The sequence below is a fragment of the Gymnoscopelus braueri genome (assembly GCF_963280865.1).
Source record: "Gymnoscopelus braueri genome assembly, chromosome: 5".
NCBI lineage: Eukaryota > Metazoa > Chordata > Actinopteri > Myctophiformes > Myctophidae > Gymnoscopelus > Gymnoscopelus braueri.
Window position 1 is genome coordinate 42,250,875 of NC_137606.1, and position 22,588 is coordinate 42,273,462.

Consider the following 22,588-nt stretch of genomic DNA (forward strand, 5'->3'; position numbering starts at 1 on the left):
AAAGGGGGGTGGAGTTAGCTGGTTTTGCTGACTCCAAGCTCCACCTCTTTTTGACCTCAAACCCTCCTTGTGAGCTTGGAGGTCCATTCAGCTGTTCTTATCAATGATGAACAAAACCTCATAACTCCACTTTTGTTTTGTTTTTGTCATTTCCTGAAAAATGAACATTCTGGAGTTAGCTGGTTGCTGCCGGACAGCAGAGATATATATATATATATATGCAGAGCAGAACAGCGTTGTATTCTCACTCTGACGGTGGGGTTGGCTCCATGCTCAAGGAGACATTTGACGGAGCCCAGGCAGAGGTTGGAGGCAGCGATATGCAGGGCCGTCCCGTGGTGGAAGTCACTGCATGTGGAGTTCAGCACTGAGGAGAGCACAGAGCACAGAGCACTTAGTCATTTAGTTACCAGACCAATGTTGAGATTAACCCATTAAGACCTTTTTTAACATTTCAATGATTATGTAAAAAGTTATTGTGATTATCTCAAATAATTGTGATTAGGCGATTATGTAATAATTGTGACAGGCCTAGACTAGCACCTACTGCTAGGATGGGTTAAATGCAGAGGACACATTTCACAGCGTATGCCAAATATACAGTAACAAATACCGCAAAGGAGTGGGGAACAAAATATGATTAATTATTACATGTTGAGAGACATACAGTAAGCTGAGAGGTAGACAGTGTAGGAGAGACAGACAGCAGAAAAGCTGAGAGGTAGTCAGTGTAGTAGGAGAGACAGACAGTATAAGGCTGAATGTGAACCATGTCCTGGAGGACTACTGCATGCCGGTGACAATGTGAATGTCCCGACCACAGCACCATTAACTCTCTCAGTGCCACGCCCTGAGATATCCCGAGTTTTTCCCGAGTACCCTCCCTGCCAGCACGAGAAATCCCGAGCTTTTACTTTTGACTGTGGTCGCGCTATTCTGTTTATTTTTCATGATCACTTTCGCTTCCTGACTCCTTCAGACTCATTGGGTTCCGGTTTCATGACGCAGATTCCGTTTCCGGTTCTCATTTTTTTCCCGCGGTCATTTTCGGCCAGAATAGGGAAAGTCACGTTTTTTCACACGGTATAAAAAACGAACGGAGAGGTCCACGTCTACTCTCTTTGGTCTGGGTGACGATCAGTCATCGTAGTCGTGTATCACATCGTAATTTAGCCCGATCAACGATTGTCAAAAATGTCAACATCCGGTTATGACCGGATGTGACGTGAGCCTGTTTGGGAGGGGGCGAGTGAGCCAGCGAGGTCATCAATGTGTCGATTTGTTGCTCTCTACTGGTAGAACTGTAATATGGGTTTAAAAACCCAATCAGATAATTTATTTGAATGAAAAATTACAAAAAAACGCAAATTGCTGGTACTGGGGGAGTACTTTATGAAAATACTCTTGGCAGTGAAAGAGTTAATGGGCATTGGGCACACACATCATTTTTTATGATGCCCCATTAAAGCTGCTCTACCACCACAACAACTACCATGGGACTGTGTTGGGATTTAAGTGGCTAAAGTCTCAGGGAGCCCGTAACTAGTCTAGCAGAATGCAGTGGTTCATGAACACTCTAAACACTTCGTCACATGACGGTGTCGCGCATGGAAAATAGTAGACCGACAAGCTGTTGTGAGCTTGTAGGTCGGCTATTTTCGACGCGTGGCACCGCCGTGCGACGGAGCATAAATTTGGCTTTATTCAGGACAACTGGCCCAAAACAGGCTGCATTTAGCTGTGTTCCCGTGCCCTGCAGAAAATACAATGATTAAAATGTACAGTACATCATTCAATTGTAAGTTTGTTATCTTTCTTTCTTTCTTTCTTTCTCTCTCTTTTCTTCTTCTACTGTGGAAATTAGAGTCTTCTGTCAGTGTGTTCTCAAGCATTAAATACGGATAAAACTCGTCCTTTGCTCAAGGACACTTCAACACGACACGGTGCTCTTGCAGGTATTTAACCAGTGACCTTGTGTTACGTACGTTTAGCATGAAAGGGATGCAAATAATGGTAGTGGTGTGTGGTGGTCTATTTCCTACAGATCATCAGTTTAATCCAATAGATACACAGGTGAGGAGAGATTTTCTGAAATATTCAAAACATTTCATAACAAATAGTTAAAGAAGCAGATTGGTTAGCATATCATAGATAGTAGGCTACCCCACTCTTTTGTGGGTATTTTTGTCACAGTACATATGCACATCCTTTATATCAAAATTGGCTTAAGGGAGGACCGGTCGGCGGGCGGACCTCTAATGTCACGCTCATGTCACCATGACTCAGCCATAACCATATAAGGAGTTCCCAATGCAGCCACACCCAAATATGGAGTGTGTTGCCTAACCTCAATGTGTCGTCATGGCATCAGGCGCAAACAAATTAGTCAGCTACATATATGGGCACAAAAGGGGGAATGCCCATATATGGGCATATACTGATGACATCAGCGATCTCCATATATGGGCACAAAAGGGACAAGGAGTGACAGATACAGAGATCCGGTCGTTCAGAGCGGACCATTGAAACTTGGTCAGCCACAGAACCGAACGCTATGCCCATATATGGTTATGTGCACAGAGCGACTTCAAACTCGGCGCTCGCAGCGAAAAGGAATGGAGGGAGTGCAGTGCCCGCCGTCGAGTATCTAGTTGTCCAGAACTGCCGATCCAACCAATATGCCCATGTATGGACATTCCAATAGATGGGGATCAGGGATCTCCATATGTGCATAAAAGAGACATGGACCGACAGATAAAGAGATCTCCATACATGGGCATATCTGCATGCCCATATACGGGCATATACTGATGACATCAGAGATCTCTGTATATGGGCATAAAGGGACACAGGTAGACAGACAGATACAGAGATCTCCATATATTATGGACATAAAAGGGACAGACAGACAGGTATAACGGGTCTGACAAAGCCCCCGACACTAGGACTCAAACATATTGGTTGAATCGGCGGAGTGACGTAGGTGTGAGGGGCCGCGTGGCGGCCCGAACCTCGTATATAAAATGTCTCCTCTGCATTCACCCATCTCTAACTATTAGAAGCAGTGGGCACTATTAATACAGCGCTCGGGGAGCAGTTAGGGTTTAAGTGTCTTGTTCAGGGACACTTTGACACACACACTGGGGCCAGGGGGAGACTTTCTGACACCCAGATGGCCTCTCTACCCATTCAGCTACAGTAAGGACACCCATGATACCATAGGCTGATTTTGTAGTTTTGTTTTCCAGTTCATGTTAAAGACATGCAGCAAGAAACGCAACTGAAGCAAATTTTTTTATAATGGGTGTGTTAGATTTAGGTGAGGCATGGGTGTACCAACGTGCAAGCAGACACCAAAATCTAACACAATTATAAATGTGATCACAGTGTACATGCAGTCTTATGCTGTTTTTATACACATCTTTTTTACCTAAACGAAAATAAACTACAAAATCAAGCTAGCTCCCTTGAAGTGGTTAAGGCCAAGGTAAGAGCTGCATATAGAAACGAGGGTTCTGTATCTGCATGCATGACTGCATGCATGACTGCACGTGTGTGTGTGTGTGTGTGTGTGTGTGTGTGTGTGTGTGTGTGTGTGTGTGTGTGTGTGTGTGTGTGTGTGTGTGTGTGTGTGTGTGTGTGTGTGTGTGCGTGTGTGTGTGCGTGTGTGTGTGTGTGTGTACCTCTAGGTTTGGCTGATTTGAGCAGAACTCTGATGAGCTCAGGGACGTCAAAGTAAGCGGCGTAGTGCAGAGCGTTCATGTTTGTCCAGCGACTCCTCAGACTGACGTCAGCTCCCAGAGAGATCAGCTGAGCGGACAGACGCAAAGCTGCTGCTGGATCACCTACGACACACACAGACATTTGAGGTTTAAATCTGACAGAAAGTGCAATCTTTGCTTTGGCTGTCAAGTGCAAACTCCAGCAGAGGCCTCGCCACAGGTTGCATTTATCGCAGCTGCTATGTAAAAGGTTACACGTTACTTTTTGGGGGTGGGGTGAAATCGGCTGTCCGTCTGTCTATATTTGATCTAACTCACCAACTCCATGAGCTCCAGCCTTACAAGCGTAGTGGAGCAGGGTCATGTCTGTCAATCCATCACGGTCGTTGACATGACAACCCCGCTTCAGGATCTGGGAGAGAGGGATGAGAGAACAGAGAGAATCTTTCACTTGGAGAGAAAGATGGATTGATGGAGAAACGGAGGGAAGAGAAGAGAAAGGAGAGAAGTACAGAAGGAAAGATGTATTTAAAGGATAACATACAGTGAGACAGTCATTACTGGTTATTGCGGTATTCTAGTGTATGTCATCCCGCTTCTTACACATGGACTACTGACAAACTAAGTCAATCACAGAAAATACTAATCAAACAATTATTTTATTAGCGTACAAGCTTCCATTTAATTATTTCATGTAAAGAGAGGTTATTGCCAACAGTCCTCTGCAAAGTCAGGCTGTGCCATAATGAGGTAGAAGTATTTATAATTATGCAGGTTATGGACTCCAGAGCCTATTACTCAGGAATCTTGCAGTTTGTGATCATTTTTGTCTGTATACTGAGGCTGGTCTCCTGCTGAGTCATACTACAGCACTAGCACTCATCCTCTGCGTCATTCTCTCCCTCTCTGTCTTTCTTTCTTTCTCTCCCTCTCTTTCTGTTCATATTTGTTTTCCTCATCCTTTCTGTCTGTCCCTCAATGACACGTTCTCTCTATCTCTTTCCGCTGCTGTCTCATAATTCCCCACTGACTGTCAGTGTCTTCACTTATCTCTCTCCCTTTCTGTGCCCTACTCTCTCTCTCTCTCTCTCTCTCTCTACTGGGTCTGACTTACCACAGTTCATCTATCTTTCCTCTCTCAAGGATCTTCATGCCTCTCTTCCTGTCTGCTTCGTGGTGTCCTATCACTAGACGGTCTCCCTGCCTGCCTGTCTCTCTGTTTTCCCCGCTGCTATACTCATGTACATGAGATATAGATTCGTAATGGTTATATTTAAACATAGTGTCAGAATAGTCGCTCACACATATTTTTCAAGGTCATTGAATCATTCCACATCATATCATTGACCTTTACCGTGAGGTAATGAACAGTTTCTGTTTTTTTTTGCCAAGGCCCTGAAATATCACATCTCTGTATGTCTATGAAGGCCACTGGAAAATGAAGAAAAAGGAAAATACTGATTAGCAAACTAGTGAAAATGTGACAATAGTAGTTGTGGGAATTATATGTGGATATGTTTTATTGTCCCCTCTTGTGTTTCTTGCTGCTCAGTAGAGGAGCTACTAAGTTCGCCTGCTGGCCGTCTGCACAATAAATATGGCACTGATCGGTTCAGCAGTTTGTGAGATTAGGTCTGGACAAACACCCGCGTGCACGCACGCGCGCACACACACACACACACACTCTCAAAGATGGCTAGCGTCTTTAAATTCCACAGATGCATAATGCTCATTGACTGGATGCAGTGTAGGTGTCTAAAGAGAACGAATGGTACACTGAAAAATGCAGAGTGTTTATGGATTTACAGTACGGGTCCATTTTGTCAACTGTCACGTTTAATTAACACTCAGGAACTGGCAGTGTAGTAAGGGGACAGGACGCTTTACTGACACTTCCTGTCCATCACTGGAGATGAGCTCTACAGCAATCTCTCTCTCTTTATCTCTCTTTCTTTCTCTCTCTCCCTCTCTTTTTTCTCCTTGATAACACAGTAAAATCCTCAGTGTTAATATATACATTTGTAACTCTGATAGCGTGCAAATTTACCCAATCAACAGAACCATTTGGTTGCATTTGTAGTAAGTGATGTTTTGGTTAAAATAAGTACAATATCACAATCATTGCTGTAGAGCTGTAGTAGCGGTATCACTCTCTAGTAGTAGTCTCTCTGGCTCTCTATTAAATAGAACATTGTTATAGGCCAGGATACAATATTATCCAATCAAGAGAGATAAATCATACAGGAAGGATACAGGACAAAATAAAAAAAAATAAAAAAATGGAACTGGAAAGTGAAGCAGATAAATGATCTCTGGGTGGTTCCCTCTCCTGATTGGATAGAATTGGTATCCCAATTTTCACCCTCAAATATCTTTCAAAAATATATATATAATCATTATTCGATTAGAGTTAGAATATTGAACAATGACAGCCGTACCTCAAAGTAGTGAGTCAAGTCATCCATAGTACATGCTGAGGTGCTTAATGAACCCATTAAAACCGGGAAAGCATCTGTGTCATTTTGGATTTTACCGTTGGCTATTCAGAAATAGCAGATATACAAGCTTGTACATCTGCTATTTTTGAAAACATTTTAGAAAAATCTTGAACATTTTTGATTAATATTGAATTACTAAAAGGTTTGAGAACTACTGATTTAGAAGGCATTTGTAGAATCGGCCTCAGGTCTTAATGGGTTAAGTAAAGGAGATGAAAGTGGCAGATCTCACAGAGGCTTTTCATACACGTTGCATACAGTTAACTGGCTTTTCTTTGTTGCGAATCTGGGTCACAGTGAGCTGCAGACTCCTCAGTGTCACTGCAACTCTGAGAGTGTAATAGTGGACCCTTAGGGGTCTGGTTTTTCTCCCTCAGAGTTAAACAAGCACTGAGGGTTTTTCCTGTGTGACAGTGACAGTCGATGCTGAATCCCGCGCGCGCGCCCCACACACACACACACACACACACACACACACACACACACACACACACACACACACACACACACACACACACACACACACACACACACACACACACACAGAAATAGGATAAATAGAGCATAACTAGAGAGCCACCGTAAACCTCTTTTTAAAAGAATACAGGCTTCAGTACATCTTACATGTTCACACATAGCCCCACATACGCACGCACTCGCACACACACACACACACACACACACACACACACACACACACACACACACACACACACACACACACACACACACACACACACACACACACACACACACACACACACACACACACACACTCCATCTATGCTGTTGAGCAGTAACTCTATCCATCTGTCCTATAGTAGCATTAAGGAGAGGAGAGGTGAGGAGAGATGGAATCAATATCTATCTATCTTTCTGTCTGTGTTGAGTTTCCTCAGCACTGGTGTCATGCAGTGGTGGAAAGTAACTAAGTACATGTACTAAGTACTGTACTTAAGAACAGAATTGAGGAATTTTTACTTTACTGGAGTATTATCAATTTTCGATACTTTTACTTCTAGTCTACTACATGTCAGAGGCAAATATTGTACTTTTACTCCACTACAATTATTTGAAAACTATAGTTACTAGTTACTTTGTAGATTTTGATAATTATTACAAAACATACATTTACCTTTAAACTTTGGCTATTTTCAAAATATTTTTAATACATTTTAGACATGATAACTTGTGAAACGGGACATTCTGCATAACTGCATTACTTTTGGTACTTTAAGTATATTTTGATGGCTTACTTTATATATACTTTTTTACAAGTACAAGTACATTTTGATTACCGGACTTTTACTTGTAACAGAGTTACAAGTCTACATTGCAGTATATTGATGCTTATACTTAAGTAAAACATTTGAGTCCTTTTTTCCACCACTGGTGTCATGTTTCAGGCCTTCCCTTTGTTTCTTACAATATGAGACAAATACCACAGGTATCCCACTTTGGTTCATAAATAAACTGACAGGACTGAGCCTCAAGACTGATTTTTACTCGTACGAACGTGTCCCGTCCCAAAAGAAGTATTTTTGGCAGCCCCTATGATTTCTTTTAAGGCACTTCTGCTTTATTGGACAGTGTACGTGTGCACGTTTGTGTGTGTGCACGTGTCTAACCTCGTTGCCGATGATGTCTATCTTGTGCTGGACTTGAGGAACCCACTGTCTGACGATGGCAAACAGCTCTGGGATGGTGGTCTTTGGATCCATCAGGATCTCCAAGCAGGCCGGGTCATTGGGGTCAAAGAACGTAAAGCCTGGAGGGAAGGGAGGGAGAGGAGGAGAGAGAGAGAGAGAGAGAGAGAGAGAGAGAGAGAGAGAGAGAGAGAGAGAGAGAGAGAGAGAGAGAGAGAGAGAGAGAGAGAGAGAGAGAGAGAGAGAGAGAGAGAGAGCTCATTTACATTATAGATTTTATTATCATCTCAAACTGCCGACTGATTGGTAGTAATCTGAGTGCATCAGCGTAACGGAACACAGAAGGACAGACAAGAACATCCACACAACACAAGAACACTATGAAGGTTTGGGTGTCTGTGGACTTTCTATTTATGGTCTGTCTGGTAAGAAATAAAGCCACAATCCTTTGGCAGTCTGAAGAACAAAATGGAAAATGGAGAAGAGAGGAAGGCATTAGTGAGCATAGCACATAAGATGAGAGAAGACAGGAAAGAAGACGGATGAGCAAAGGATGGGAGAAATATAAGAGAGTACAGGGAAGGACAGGAAGGAAGGAGATGGAGAAGGGAATTAGAATGAAAGCAAGGGGAGGTGACAAAAAGGGAGAGGAGAGGAGAGGAGAGGAGAGGAGAGGAGAGGAGAGGAGAGGAGAGGAGAGGAGAGGAGAGGAGAGGAGAGGAGAGGAGAGGAGAGGAGGATGACAGCAGAGAAGAGGAGGCAAACATTAACTACAGATGGGAACTCCTCTCATCTTAGCGGAAATCTACTCTGCATGGCTTGCAGTTTCTCGTACAGCAAATCCAGCAGTAGGTACTGACTCATATGGATATTTCATTTCACTAAGTAACAGTAATCATTTCTGTTGTAATGTCTTGGGTGTCAAGTTGGTGTTTCACTTGACTGTGGATGTAGGCAGGATCTTACTGGAAATGCACAGCGAAGACTTTGGTTGTGCCGGACCAACCTGATCTGACCCATGTCTGGCTTTCCTACTGCCTGTCTCTCCTACACTATCTCCCTCTCAGCTTCCCTACTGTCTGTCTCTCCTACACTGTCTCCCTCTCAGCTTCCCTACTGTCTGTCTCTCCTACACTGTCTGTCTCTCAGCTTCCCTACTGTCTGTCTCTCCTACACTGTCTCCCTCTCAGCTTCCCTACTGTCTGTCTCTCCTACATTGTCTGTCTCTCAGCACACACACACACACACACACACACACACACACACACACACACACACACACACACACACACACACACACACACACACACACACACACACACACACACACACACACACACACACACACACACACACACACACAGCGTATAAAGGAACTGGCCAACTCTGCTGTTTGTCCACTGAATACCAATGAGCCCTGTCTGAATAGCAGCAACCCTGCCTGTAACACAATCAATATCCAGCTATGAAATGTTGTATATCGACCCCACCTCATACTGACTGTCATATGGAATCAAAAGCCCATCACAACAGAGGAGAATGTATTGACATCACATTGAGTTAAGTGATCTGTAGGCATGTGTGGTTGTGTATGTGTCTTTAAATGAGTTTTTCATCTTGTCTGGACCTGACCCCAGACCTCAGTGGTACTGTACATCAGTGTCTCCCAAACAGAAGGTCGGGACTCATGTTTGGGTTGCGGATACATTTTGATGGGTCTCAAGTAAATATCCCCTATTTTTTTAAACAATTTCTAAAAGTTTAAAAACAATTCCAACATTTTGGAATGTTGGAATTCCAACCATGAAATAAATACAATAAAAAACATCTAATAATTTCCATAAATAAATGAAATAAAAACATTTAAGAAGTAGTGAAAATAGCAGATCTACAAGCTTGTGAGCTTTAGATCGGCTATTTTCACTAGTTTGGGTCTCTCTTTTGGGTCTTGAGCTAAAAGGTTTGGGAACCACTGCTGTACATCAAGGCTACTTAGAAGCTATGGCAATCTACACAGTGTGTGTGTGTGTGTGTGTGTGTGTGTGTGTGTGTGTGTGTGTGTGTGTGTGTGTGTGTGTGTGTGTGTGTGTGTGTGCGTGCGTGCGTGCGTGCGTGCGTGCGTGCGTGCGTGCGTGCGTGCGTGCGTGCGTGCGTGCGTGCGTGCGTGCGTGCGTGCGTGCGTGCGTGTGTGTGCGCGCGTGTGCACGTGTTTGTACATGTTTGTGTATTGAGGCAGCAACATAATGTTATGATACTGAAGGTCAGTGGTTTTCAACCAGTGGTCCGGGGACCACCAGTGGTCCTTCAGGGGGTTCCAGGTGGTCCCCAGCTAAATGATGGAGAGTTATTGATGGAGAGTTGGTAACCAAATGGACCCTTATACAGTAGATCTTTAACTCTTGAGAGAGTAAAATGGAACCAAATGGACTTACGGGTCCATTTGGTTTCGTGGCATAGCATGTATTTAAGGAGGCAGCCCCTACCGTAGTCTTTGGGCAGAGGGGCCTGTGCGGACAGGTGCACCATGGGTCTGCGGCGTGGCTCGTGGACGGGGCTCTGGTACTCTGACACCGACAGCGGCTCCGGATCCACCTCGCCCTCCTGGTCCGGCTCCGGTAGTCCAGGCGCGGCCTCCTCCACGGCCTCCTCCCCCTCCTCTCTCTCCTCCTGCTCCCCTCCTCCTTCCTCGGCTCTCCCCTCCCCCTCCCTCTCGTTCTCGAGCTCGTATTCCCCCTCGTCTTCCTCCTCCTCCTCTTCCTCCTCCTCCGTCAGCACCTCTTCCTCCTCCTTCTCTACCCTGCCCTCCTCCTGCTCCTCCCTGTCGTGCCTCTCCTTCTCCTGGGCCTCCGTCTCCTCCAGCTTCTCCCCTTTAGTCATGATGATGTTGTTGTTGTTGTTGTTGTTGCTGTTGCTGGGCCTGAGAAGGAGAGAGGGACAAAAATACAACATTCAGCCTGTTTTCCGCCATTTTGTTTGTTTGTTTCTGTAAACACACACACACACACACACACACACATCAAATTCACCCTGGCGGACCGATGTAATCTTTATTATTTAACCAAAAAGACGTGTTGAGATTCGACATTATATTTTCCAAGTGAGATACCATAACCAACACTTTAAGCCAACACCTCGGCTAAGCAAACCATAAACAACTATCGTCTGCCACGGGACCCTCAAAAGCAACATTAGTGTTATAATATAACATTAATAAAAGTTGAATGCATTCTATTCATCTCAAAAAGGAAAGCTGAAGCTGCTAGAAGCTGTGTAGTTGCAAACAGTAATGGGATAAGCAACAACACATTCAAAATAGAATAAGAGGCAATAAAGGTCTGACAAATTCATATTATGTGACTGACTGTATAATTTTCACATAGCAGCAGAACCAGCAAGGCTATTGTTGTTCATAATCATGTACGTGCGTGTATTCAATACAGCATAGACGTTCTAATTACAAAACAATCTCATCTCATGTGCTGCCGTTGTCATGCATTTGTCATGGGATCTGTAGTAGATAGTAGTTCATATGTCCTCTAAACTCTAAGAAGTCTAATACTTGATATTTGCTTAGTTTGAAATAAAATCAACGATTTCCTCTGATATTCTGCTTGATTTGGAGGCACGACCTTCTGCCTACCACGGCAGAAATTATGTTTTTAAGGAGCTGTCTGCAGCATTTTTCGCATCCATGCAATTTGGAACTGACATTTGTCAGTATTGCAATAGAGACACACGGCCACTTTTGACACAGCGCCGCTACTCGAGGTCCGTTAGAACGATGAACTGCAGCTCTCAATGCAATCTCTATGAGAGGCATCGTAAAATACTGTAATTTCACTGGTTAACTACTGAGGCTGTAGCGATTTTGTGTTCTAATAAACTGTCCCATTGTCTCGATATACTACCCACAATATACTATAATATACTCCATCAGTGTGTCAAAAGTTCTAGCTTCTAAAATCTTACGTTTAAGTGGTCGCATGGTATATACGTCACAGACGCATCCCTTGAGGTTTTCAATACCCAGAAAAAACATTTTCGGGTTGTTTGGGGTTTCTAAGGGAGACGAGATCTTAGGTGCTGTTTAAACGAGGACCGTCTCTACAGAAAACGCCAAAATAAAGTATCAGATGTGCCGTCCGTTTACACGGGAACGGTGTTTGCCGGGCTTGAATCCGCAACAAAGTGAAACCACCACCTTCCAGGGTGGAAATCTTTGAAAGCTCTCAACCTCGCGTCTCCATCTAAACGTGCAATACAGGGGAATCCGCAGAAGTGTCTCACGTAGGCTCTCGTCCAGAGCCGTAGAACCACTATTGCCAGACCCTGTGAGAAAAATAAGCAGCCAGTTTTATGAAAACAAGCCCAAAAGAAGCGACTAGGCTACATGAGCACTATACAGTAGATTGGCTATTTGAAAATAGCAGATCTACAAGCTCACAAAGCGTTGCATTTGCGACACGTTGTGAGCTTGTAGATCGTCTATTTTCAAAAAGATCTTGAAAATAAAAAGTTAAATAATATTTGGAATATATATATATATATATATATATATATATATATATATATATATATATATATATGTATATGTATATGTTTGTTATTCAGAAGGGGGCTCTGACGATAAATACAATAATTTGACATGCACATGTTTGAGGACTGTTTAAACAATAATACAAAACAAAATAAACCTAGCCTTTAAAAACAAGCCCAAAAAAACGCAACGCGCAACTATTTTCACAAGCAACTTTACAGGAAAAACAAGCCCAAAGTCGCTTATAATAAGCGGACATGGCAACCCTAAGTTGAACCACGCTGTTCTGCGTGTATGTAAATAAAGGAAGTAGAACGGAAGTGGTTCTACGCATGCGTGACTGGTCTATATGGCAGCGAGTCACACCGACACGCGCCACCTAGCCACCTGGCATGCAAACTACAGCGTTAGAACTCACTGGAGCGTCTGTAGGTGCGAAATAAAAAGTGACGACGGTACGGCACTTTGTCGTTTTCTGTTCTGATCGTCCTCGTCTAAACGTAGCCTTAGTTGGGCAGGCGACCGCCTGTCCTGCTCTACAGTGGGTACACCACTGGTCGGCGCTCGGCGCTCGTGAAGACAGCGATGTCACTGAAATGCGACAACTTGTCTGTCTGCTGTCTGCCCTCTGCTGTGTTAACATTATGGGTAACTCGTTAAAGTGGAAAATTAAATGTGAAACACATCAACTATTAAGAAAACAAGAAGATGTGTTGACAAAGACACTCATTTGGAAACATATTTTCATTTAAATCAATATCGTCTCCAGTTAATGTAGGAATATTTTAAAAGTAGGCTAATTCTCATATCCTCTCATAGGGAATGCATTGGCAGCTGCAGTTCATCGTTCTAACGGACCTCGAGTAGCGGCGCTGTGTCAAAAGTGGGCGTGAATTTGTAGGCCTTCCGCTTCCGGCCGTGTGTCTCTATTATGTGATGTGATTGCGGTCCTAACTGCCAGCCAATCACGGAAGCCGTGGGGAGGAAGTACGTAGATCCCTGGCAGGGCCTCTAATGTGTGCTGATCTGACCTCCTGCCTGGTCAGGGTGCAACAGTTAACCAAACTACTCCATTTAATCTATTTTAAGAAATAATCGCTAATTTAATAAAGTCATCAATTTATAATCAAAAGGATAAACAAAACAAGACCAGGGGACCTGGTTCTGCCAGACCCAGAATAAGTACTTTATAAGATCAGAGCTCTACACGTCACCGGACTTCACATGACGTGTCAGCCTGTGTATGCCCATGTATGGACGAAAGGGGGACAGACTTTTTTGGCTGGGGCCGGAGGACAAATGGCCCCTGCCCATGTATGGACGAAACAGGTACAAAGCCTCATGTAAGCCCGACCCCTTGGGTCTGGCAAATATTAAAATACGGTAGTGAAAATAGCTGATCTACAAGCTCACAACACATCGTGTCGCATCGGCCTCAGGTCTAAAAGGGTTCATTCTCCTCCTCCCTCTCTTCCCTTTATTCCTCCCCAGAGCTATCTTTGACTCATACGCCTGTGTGTGGCTGTGTCTATCTGCATGAAAGAGTGAGGAATAGAGAGAGACAAATATAGAGACGTACTGGAGAAACAGTGAAAGTCATAAAGGTACACAAGGTAGCAGTGTTGATTTTGTCGACTAAAACTATGACAAAAAATGACAAACTACCTTTTTTCACTGACGAAAACTAGATAAAAACAAAATAAAAACTAAGCTACGATGACTAAAACTTAGACTAAATGTATTGTCAATTTCGTCAACAAATAAAAACTAGACTAAAATGTTAGTGAGGGACGAGTGGAGAAGATATTCCAGTAGAACTAAAAGGAAATGTTATGTTTGGTTGCGCTGTATATTTAGTCGACTAAAATCTTATGATATTTAGTCGACTAAAACTAGACAAAAACTAAAACATTTCAGATGACTAAAATATGACTAAAACTAATTCAAAAGACTATGACTAAAACTAAATCAAAATTTGCTGTCAAAATCAACAGAGCAAAGTAGAGAGTGAGACAGAAACATCGACAAAGAAATCACTGAGGAGAGAAAGACAGATAAATAGTCAGGAAGAAATCGAGACAGCCAGACGATACAGAGGCTGAGGCAGCAGCAGGCTAACTGAGTGAGTGCTAGTCTGTACTCATAATGACAAGGCTAAAAATGCTAACGCTAACTCAGCCTGTCCATCAGGAGCTGTTGACACCTCTAATTGGATTGAATCTATATTCCACATTAGCAAAGTGGACAAGAGGCCGAGACCCATCCATCTGGCCTCTCTAGTATCCATCCCTTATCCCTTGCTCCATCCTCTATCCACCTATCCCTTAGTGGTTCTCAAACCTTTTCATGTCAAGGACCCCCAAATTGAGACTTATTAGCCTGCGGACCCCCTATTTGAAAAGATATGCCAGGGACCCCCATAAGAGAAGATTTTTTACGGCTCTAGCAGTGATTCTCAACCATTTTAATTTCAAGGACCCCCAGTTTGACATGCATTAGGGCTACGGACCCCCATTTAATGGCATTTCTATCTGTTGGACCCCAATTTATATAGTAAAATCTATGTTAATTTAACTCTGAGAGTGTAAAAATGGAACCAAATGGACCCGTTAGGGTCCATTTGGTTCCATTTGTACACTCTGAGTTACAGACCCATAAGGGTCAATTTGGTTCCTAATCTATCATTTAGCTGGGGACCCCCTGGAACTCCCTCAAGGACCCCTAGGGGTCCCCGGACCCCACTTTGAGAACCAATGCCTTATACCCTTCACCATACCCTCCTCCATCTCTCCCTCCATCCATCAACCAACCATCTCACCACCCTTCACTTAGCCTGCACGGCATGGCCAGACTATATCACTGTGTGATATAGTCTGGCCAAAGTGGCCATGCACCTGATTGGTGCCCCACAACTTTGGGGGCAGCGAAATCCAATCACAACCGAGCGGGGCCAGACTTTTTTGCACTGGCAGATTTGTCTGGTTTCCAGGCTATACCCCTACAAGGTTCCTTCAATAATCTATTCTGTAAACTAGACTAGAGAGAAATGTTGAATTTATCTCTAGTCTTACCCATCCTTTCATACATCAATCTCTCTATCTCTCTCTCTCTCTCTCTCTCTCTCTCTCTTTCTGTCATATTGTCCTTGATATGATTTATGTAACAAAGGCCGGTGTCATTTGGCTGCTTTCAGGGCAGACAGTAATAGTAATGATAATAATAAACTCAGGAACAGGACGTTTAGTACTTCATTGATGTGTAGATAAAGGTTACGCAGTCCAGCCATATGAGTCGACACAGAGCACAGATGCCCCGGGCAAGGAACCACACTTGACCACAAAATGCACAACAAGCATACTGTATGCATAATATATACATGCACACACGCACATACAGGACACACAGCCACAAACAAGTGTGACAATACAGTGAATACACACAGGTCCACATGGCCGTTAATGTGTCATTATATGACAACATAAAGATGAGACCTGGGGAAAAAAATATGTTTTCCATATGGCGTATATTTAATCTTTAATCTTGAATCTTGCTTTTGACTGAAATTGCTAAATGCTAGGTAAATATTCTCTGCATCATGCATTATTTTTCAATAACCACAATGGCTCATCACTGATTATCCCTTATCAAAAAATTGCAAAATTAATGTATGAAAAAATGTATTAACAACTACAACAACCACATTAAGAAGCGATGGCGAGAGCTTTCAGAACGTAAACACGACAATGTGCATGAGCAGGGGACGGAGGTCAAAAAAACATTCACTTGGCTTCAGAAATTATGGGAAAATACAAGCTCACGATGCATTGCAATGCGATGTGTTGTGAGCTTGTAGATCTACTATTTTCGCTATTTTTTTTACTTAAAAAATGTAATGTTTGCCTATGACATGCCCAAAATAAGGATGCCATGTTGAAAGTGCACATGGACAAAATACACTGCGCTGATTAAATGATGAATTATGTTGACCAAAGCATCAGCACGGCTCTGGGACTTGTTTCAAGTGGTTTATGACTCCATGGATATGAGTTATATTTGTTTTGGCAACACTGATTGTACTTGTGAGTAGGAGAAATACATTTTTGCAATCGTGGAATTCTCATAACCTATGTTACTGTATGCCTTATGCTGACAACAAATACTTTAAATTATGCCTGCCTTTTATCCCTTAAAATCACACCTATTTGACAATAGCCCAGTGTTTTTTTTTATTTTTTATTACGCCATTTTTTATTACGCCATCATAATTAAATTAAAGGATTGTAACATCCACTTGATCAAGTGTTTCCCAAACAAACAATCTAGGAAGATTTCAGGGAGATTTTCCCATTAAAACCGGGAAAGCATCTGTGACATTTTAGATTTTAATGACTTTAACCAATATTTAATACTTTGGCTATTCAAAAATAGCAGATACTGTATACAAGCTTGTAGATCTTCTATTTTTGAAAAATCTAGAAAATGAATAAAATGAAAATGAAAATGAATTAAAAAAAACCCTAACCCTTTGAATATATTTTTTAAAGCAGACATTTTTAACTAAAATCTTTGATTCTGGGGGTCCCTGGAACAACATATCATTTTGGGGTCCTTGACATGAAAAAGTTTGAGAACCACTGATATAGCAACATTCGTTTTTCATGATTTTGGGGATTGACATGAAAAGGTTTGGGAACCACTGGTTTTTCATAAGACTGTAAGGATTTAGAAGACAAAATAGTTAATTTAGAAAATAAAATACTCCATTCTTGGCTCTAAATATGACTATTGTTATCTGGTCTTTATTTCCTGCCAGAAACAGAATACCTTTTAATTCTGATAAGTAATATTTCCATGCAGGTAGCTCATCTCTGAAATCAGAGATGAGTAGCCATAAATTTGACTTAACAATCAGAATGATCGATGAGTCAACCTCTTACTCTAAAATATTCTTTGCATTTCTGCTCCCTCATCACTCTTCTTCACTTAGCCAACACTATCATTCATTGTTCCATCCTGTCCTTACACCTTTAGTCTTCTTAAAGGAGAATTTTGGACTAAAGTTTTCTTACCTTTTCTATGACGTTATGATATCTTAGGATGAATGGTACATGGTTTTTTTTGTGATATCTGACGTTCATAGTGACAGAACACTATGCAACCAAAAAAAAAAAAAAAAAAAAAAAAAGAAGTCTCGCTAGACGAGATTGAAATCTCGAGACAAACTGACGTCTCTCTATGGACAAAGAGGCTAGGAGGCGAGCAGCATTCAAATAAGATTATATAGTCACCTCTCTTTGTGCCTTGTAGTTTGCTAGTTATTTATTATACCCTACGGCAGTGGTTCTCAAACCTTTTCATATTAAGGACCCCAAATCGATATGTTGTAGGTCAAGAACCCCCATCTGAAAGGATTTTGTGGCAGGTACCCCCATAAGAGAAGATTATGTTAGATTTAGTGTAGAATTCTAGAACAGTATATCTGTAGGTGAAGACAGTAAAACATATGATCTGAATAGCCTTTCTTATTCTCGCATTGGTCTAACCTCTAGCCATAATTGTGAAATTAACCACAATCTAGCATCCCTATTTTGGGCACGTCATTATGGACAACATCTTACAATAAATCTCTGTACGTACACCTGTAATTCAAGTATCTCGAGAACCAATCGACTCAATCAAATTCGGCACACGCGGCACACACGCCAACGTCTGGAGGGAGTGCCGCGCTTGGCGTCGTGTCGGTCGAATAGGCGGTTGTCCAGAACCGAATGGCTCAAGAGTGCATGGCCCAAATGAGCCGCCCTGTTATGCCATACCCATTATACCCGTTGTTAGAGGTTCTCTCTCCGTCTGTCTGTCCGTGTCCCTTTTGTGCCCATATATGGAGATCTCTATATCCGTGTGTCCTCATCCCTTTTATGCCCATATGTGGAGATCCCTCATGTTATCAATCCTAGAACAGTGACCGTTGGGCACCGGCCTTCTCGGGAACAATACAAGTTGGAAACGATACAAAAAGGGAATGCATGCCCCACCTTGTTATGCAATATCAGCAAGACAGATCCCTGATGTTATCAGTATATGGTCATGTATGGGCATGGTCATATATGGGCATATCGGGGGGGATCGGCGGTTCTGGAAAGTCTTTGTGCAGTGATAAACGTCTGTGGAGAATGTGTGGAGAATGTCTCAAGAATGCAAACTGCCTGTGGAAAGTGGACTGACTAAGTAATGAAATGGCAGGTGTGGGGAATTCGACAGGTGTGTGGAATTTGCCAAATCAAACTTATAGGCTGGGGTTGCCATGGAAATCAATAGGCTCATTTGGGCCAGAGCCTTTTATGGTGGTTCTGTACAACCGCCTATCCAACCGACTCGACGCCAGGCACGGCACTCCCTCGGGTCATCCGCGACGTGTGTGCAGAATTTGAAATCTGTCGGTCCAACGGTTCTTGAGATATGTGTATTGCGTACGTACAGAGATTCCTTGCATTTATTGCAAGATGACAACCCCAGCCCACCCCATTTGGATTCCCAACGATTCCCAACACCTGTCGAATTCCCCACACCTGCCATTGATTACTTAGTCAGTCCACTTTTCAGACATTCTCCAAATATTCTGCAGACATTTAAGGACTTTCCAGAACGACTGATCCCCCGATATGCCCATGTATGGGCATGCCCATATTATGGCCATATACTGATAACATCAGTCATCTCCATATATGGGCATAAAGGGGAGACAGGCAGACAGACAGATAGAGATATCTCCATATATGGGCACAAAAGGGACACGAACAGACAGACGGTTACAACGGGTATAACGAGTATCGCATCACAGGGTGGGGCATGCATTCCCTATTTGCATTCCGAGTAGGCGGTACCCAACAGGCACCGGTCTAGTCTATCAAAACATTGTGAAAATAGCAGATCTAACAGCAACGTGTTGTGAGCTTGTAGATTTTGTCCCCTCAAGGACTCCTGGGGTGTCCCTGGACCCACATTGAGAACCACTGCCCTACGGTTTCAGGGCAAAGCCTTATTAGTTTAAGTTCATGTAGGGTTCTGGGAAAGTCTCCCCGCTGTAGAAACATGGGACGTCTTTAAACACTCCATACTTAGCAAAACGGACCTGAGTTACAACTGTAAGTCTTTGTTCCCTCTACATCAAACCTCTTCCAAAAATAGCAGACCTACAGCTAGCTTGTAGATCTACTATTTTTTAGAAAGAAATGAAAAAGAAATAGACCATTACTGCATCAAAAGTAATCAACAAACTATACAATAAAAACTGGTCAAACTAACATTGGCCAAATTGTCAAATAATATAAGAAAGAGGCTATGGAACCTAGACAAACAAAATGTAATGCCTCAACTCCTACATTCCATTGATTCCAAGTGCTTGTAGTTGTCAGGGTGGGGGGTCCCCAGTTCAAATATAATTTGGGGGGTTGTGGCCTGAAAATGTTGAGAACCACTGCCATAAGGGACCACTGATGATATGATGGTGCACTGAGAAGATCTCTATCAGCTCACAACAACGCGCGTCCTGTATCCTTCCAGGGGATCTCTGGCTAACCGATTGATAGTTAGGAACCATTATGGACCTTTACAGGTCTGAAACTCGAGTACTTTAGTGTACGAATGTAACCAATCTCAGGATTAAATTAACTGTGACAATTTTACTGTATAGATTGCGGTCGCAGAGATGGGGGTCCGCATACTAATGCAGTGGTTCTCAAACCTTTTCATGTCAAGGACACCCACATTAATACTAAGGATTTGGCCGCGGACCGCCATCTGACACGATTTTGGGCCATGGACCCTCATGCAAGATTTGTGTTCTTAAAATGTTTCTTTAGGATTTTTGACAATAGCAGCTCTACCAAGCTCACAATGTGTCACATCGCCAGGCGTTGTGAGCTTGTAGATCTGCTATTTGCCAATGTATGCAGGTTAAAGTGGTTCAACTGATTTTGATGTTATATTAATTAACTAATTTTGCTGGGGACCCCATCGAACCCCCTCAAAGACCCCTGGGGGTCCCCAGACCCCACTTTGTAGTAGCTGAATCCACCACTCCGGGCTAATAAAACAGTGCACAGTTGCCTATACTGTTAAATTAACACTGGGTGTTCATTTCTTTTTTTTGGTACACCCCCAGACTTCATTTGTAGGCTAATAGGTCTACACTGAAGAATGTACCAGTGGTATAAGGTAACTAAGAACATTTACTCAAGTACTGTACTTAAGTACAATTTTGAGGTATTTTTTACTTTAATGTGTATTTCCAATTTTCAGTACTTTTACTTCTACTCCACTACATCTCAGAGGCAAATATTATACTTTAGTTACTAATTACTAAACTTTGTAGATTTTGATCATTATTACAAAACATACATTAACCACATTCAGCCCTATATTTCAACCATTTGAAAATAGCAGATCTACAAGCTCACAATGTGTCGGGATGCGACGCATTGTGAGCTTGTAGATCTGCTATTTTCAAAAAACATTTTACACATTTTATACATTTGAAAACTTGTGAAATGGGACATTCTGCATAATGAGTACTTTCCACTTTTGGTACTTTAAGTAAATTTTGATACCAATACGTTTGTAATTTTACTCAAGTAAAGTTGAAGTCCGGACTTTATAACAGAATAGGCTATTTCTGCATTGCAGTATTGATACTTTTACTTAAGTGAAAACATGTGAGTACTTTTTCCACCACTAGATAATAGGTCTACTCTACACTCTAGTCTAGAATGTACAGTATGCAGGTGGGAGGCCTGCCTCAGCTGAGCCATGACTGGGGCAGCAGCAGCAGGCATGATCCTCCATCTTACAAAAAAACAATAACAGTCCAAATGCAAAGAAATGCCAAATCGATAGCGCGTCATCATGTCATCACGTTTATTTTAAATCCACGTTGTTCATTATTTGATGTTTTTGTGTGACGTGCGTATCTCAAACTGTGATCCGTTCGTGACTTAATTGTGCCAATGTGCGTAGTTAAACAGAAGGTAACCGGAAGACTCGCCCCAAAACACGCTCACCCCCATTTTTTTCGCGGACCGCTCGCTCCCAGCGGGCAGCGGTTCTTGTATTCTTGTATTTGTTTTACTGAGGATAAGGTTAGAAATAAGTTTAGGTTTAGCCATAGTTTTACTGGGGTTATGTTTAGGAATAAGGTTAGGTTTTAGGCATAGTTTACTGAGGTTACGTTTAGGAATACTAGCTGTGGCGACCGTTTCGAGATCGCCGGATTTGCCCCGGGGCGACTGTGTTTTTGGGGCGAGCGTTTTGGCATTCAAACAGAAAGAAGAAAAAAAACGCCCCGTTGACAAACAATGAAGAAAAGACGCTCTTTGGTAGAAATAACAATTAACGCCGTTGAATTATCACAGCAGCCAACGATGATTGTCTGCATTCATTCACACGTGATTATCATATTATATTCATGTTGTAATCCAGGGGAATAAAACACCATACGATGTGATTATATCTCCTTAAATTATATTACATTATATATAGGCCTATATATATTATATCTCCTTAAATGATCGTAGCCAACGATGACTGCATTCATACACGTTATTATTATACTATAATCATGTAATCCAGGGGGGGAAACACCGTGATTATATCTCCTTTTCTCTCAATCTCAGCATCATCTCCATCTTAACGAGACATTTAATGCAGCCTGCAGCGAAACAACAACACGAAAAGCCAAATAACATGCATTATAGAGCAATAAATACTGTCATGATGGTATTTAGGAAAAGGATGCGTTTTATTTACCTGAAAACAAGCCTCTGGTTGGTTGTTGTTAACGACTCTCCTCTTTGTAAATATAGTGGTCCAGATAGGAGAGAATAACGACGGCGGATGATGATGCTACTGCTGCTTGAGAATGGATGCTGCTCTCTCTCTCTCTCCCTCTTTCTCTCTGTATATCTCTATGTCTCTCTGCCCCCTCCCTCTTCTCTGTCACGTCTTTCTGCCTAAGCTTGAGAATGGATGCTGCTCTCTGTCTCTCTCCGTGTTGCCAAATCCTGTGAGAGAAATAGGCAACCAGGTCTATAAAAACAAGGCCAAAAGAAGCAATTGACACATGAGCACTTTAACCCTCATTGGCTATTTGATAATGGCCGATCTACAAGCTCACGACGCGTTGTGAGC

The 22,588-nt window shown here is 42.5% G+C and overlaps 1 protein-coding gene across 2 annotated transcripts in view; it reads right to left on the minus strand.

The window, feature by feature from the left end:
* The window catches only part of clip3 (CAP-GLY domain containing linker protein 3), a 37,842-nt gene extending 15,525 nt beyond the window's left edge, over positions 1–22,317 (minus strand). Inside the window, exons 1-6 of one of the 2 annotated variants that reach the window (XM_080429363.1) lie at positions 22,208–22,317; positions 10,350–10,783; positions 7,849–7,988; positions 4,041–4,134; positions 3,684–3,845; positions 249–367 (exon numbers count right to left, since the gene is read on the minus strand). In XM_080429363.1, coding sequence (XP_080285489.1) covers positions 249–367; positions 3,684–3,845; positions 4,041–4,134; positions 7,849–7,988; positions 10,350–10,743 — 909 coding nt within the window. In that variant the 5' untranslated portion in view covers positions 10,744–10,783; positions 22,208–22,317. Of the gene's footprint in view, positions 1–248; positions 368–3,683; positions 3,846–4,040; positions 4,135–7,848; positions 7,989–10,349; positions 10,784–22,207 lie in introns of those variants that run through there. The other variant, XM_080429364.1, reaches the window with a different exon arrangement.
* Positions 22,318–22,588: the final 271 nt, after the last annotated feature.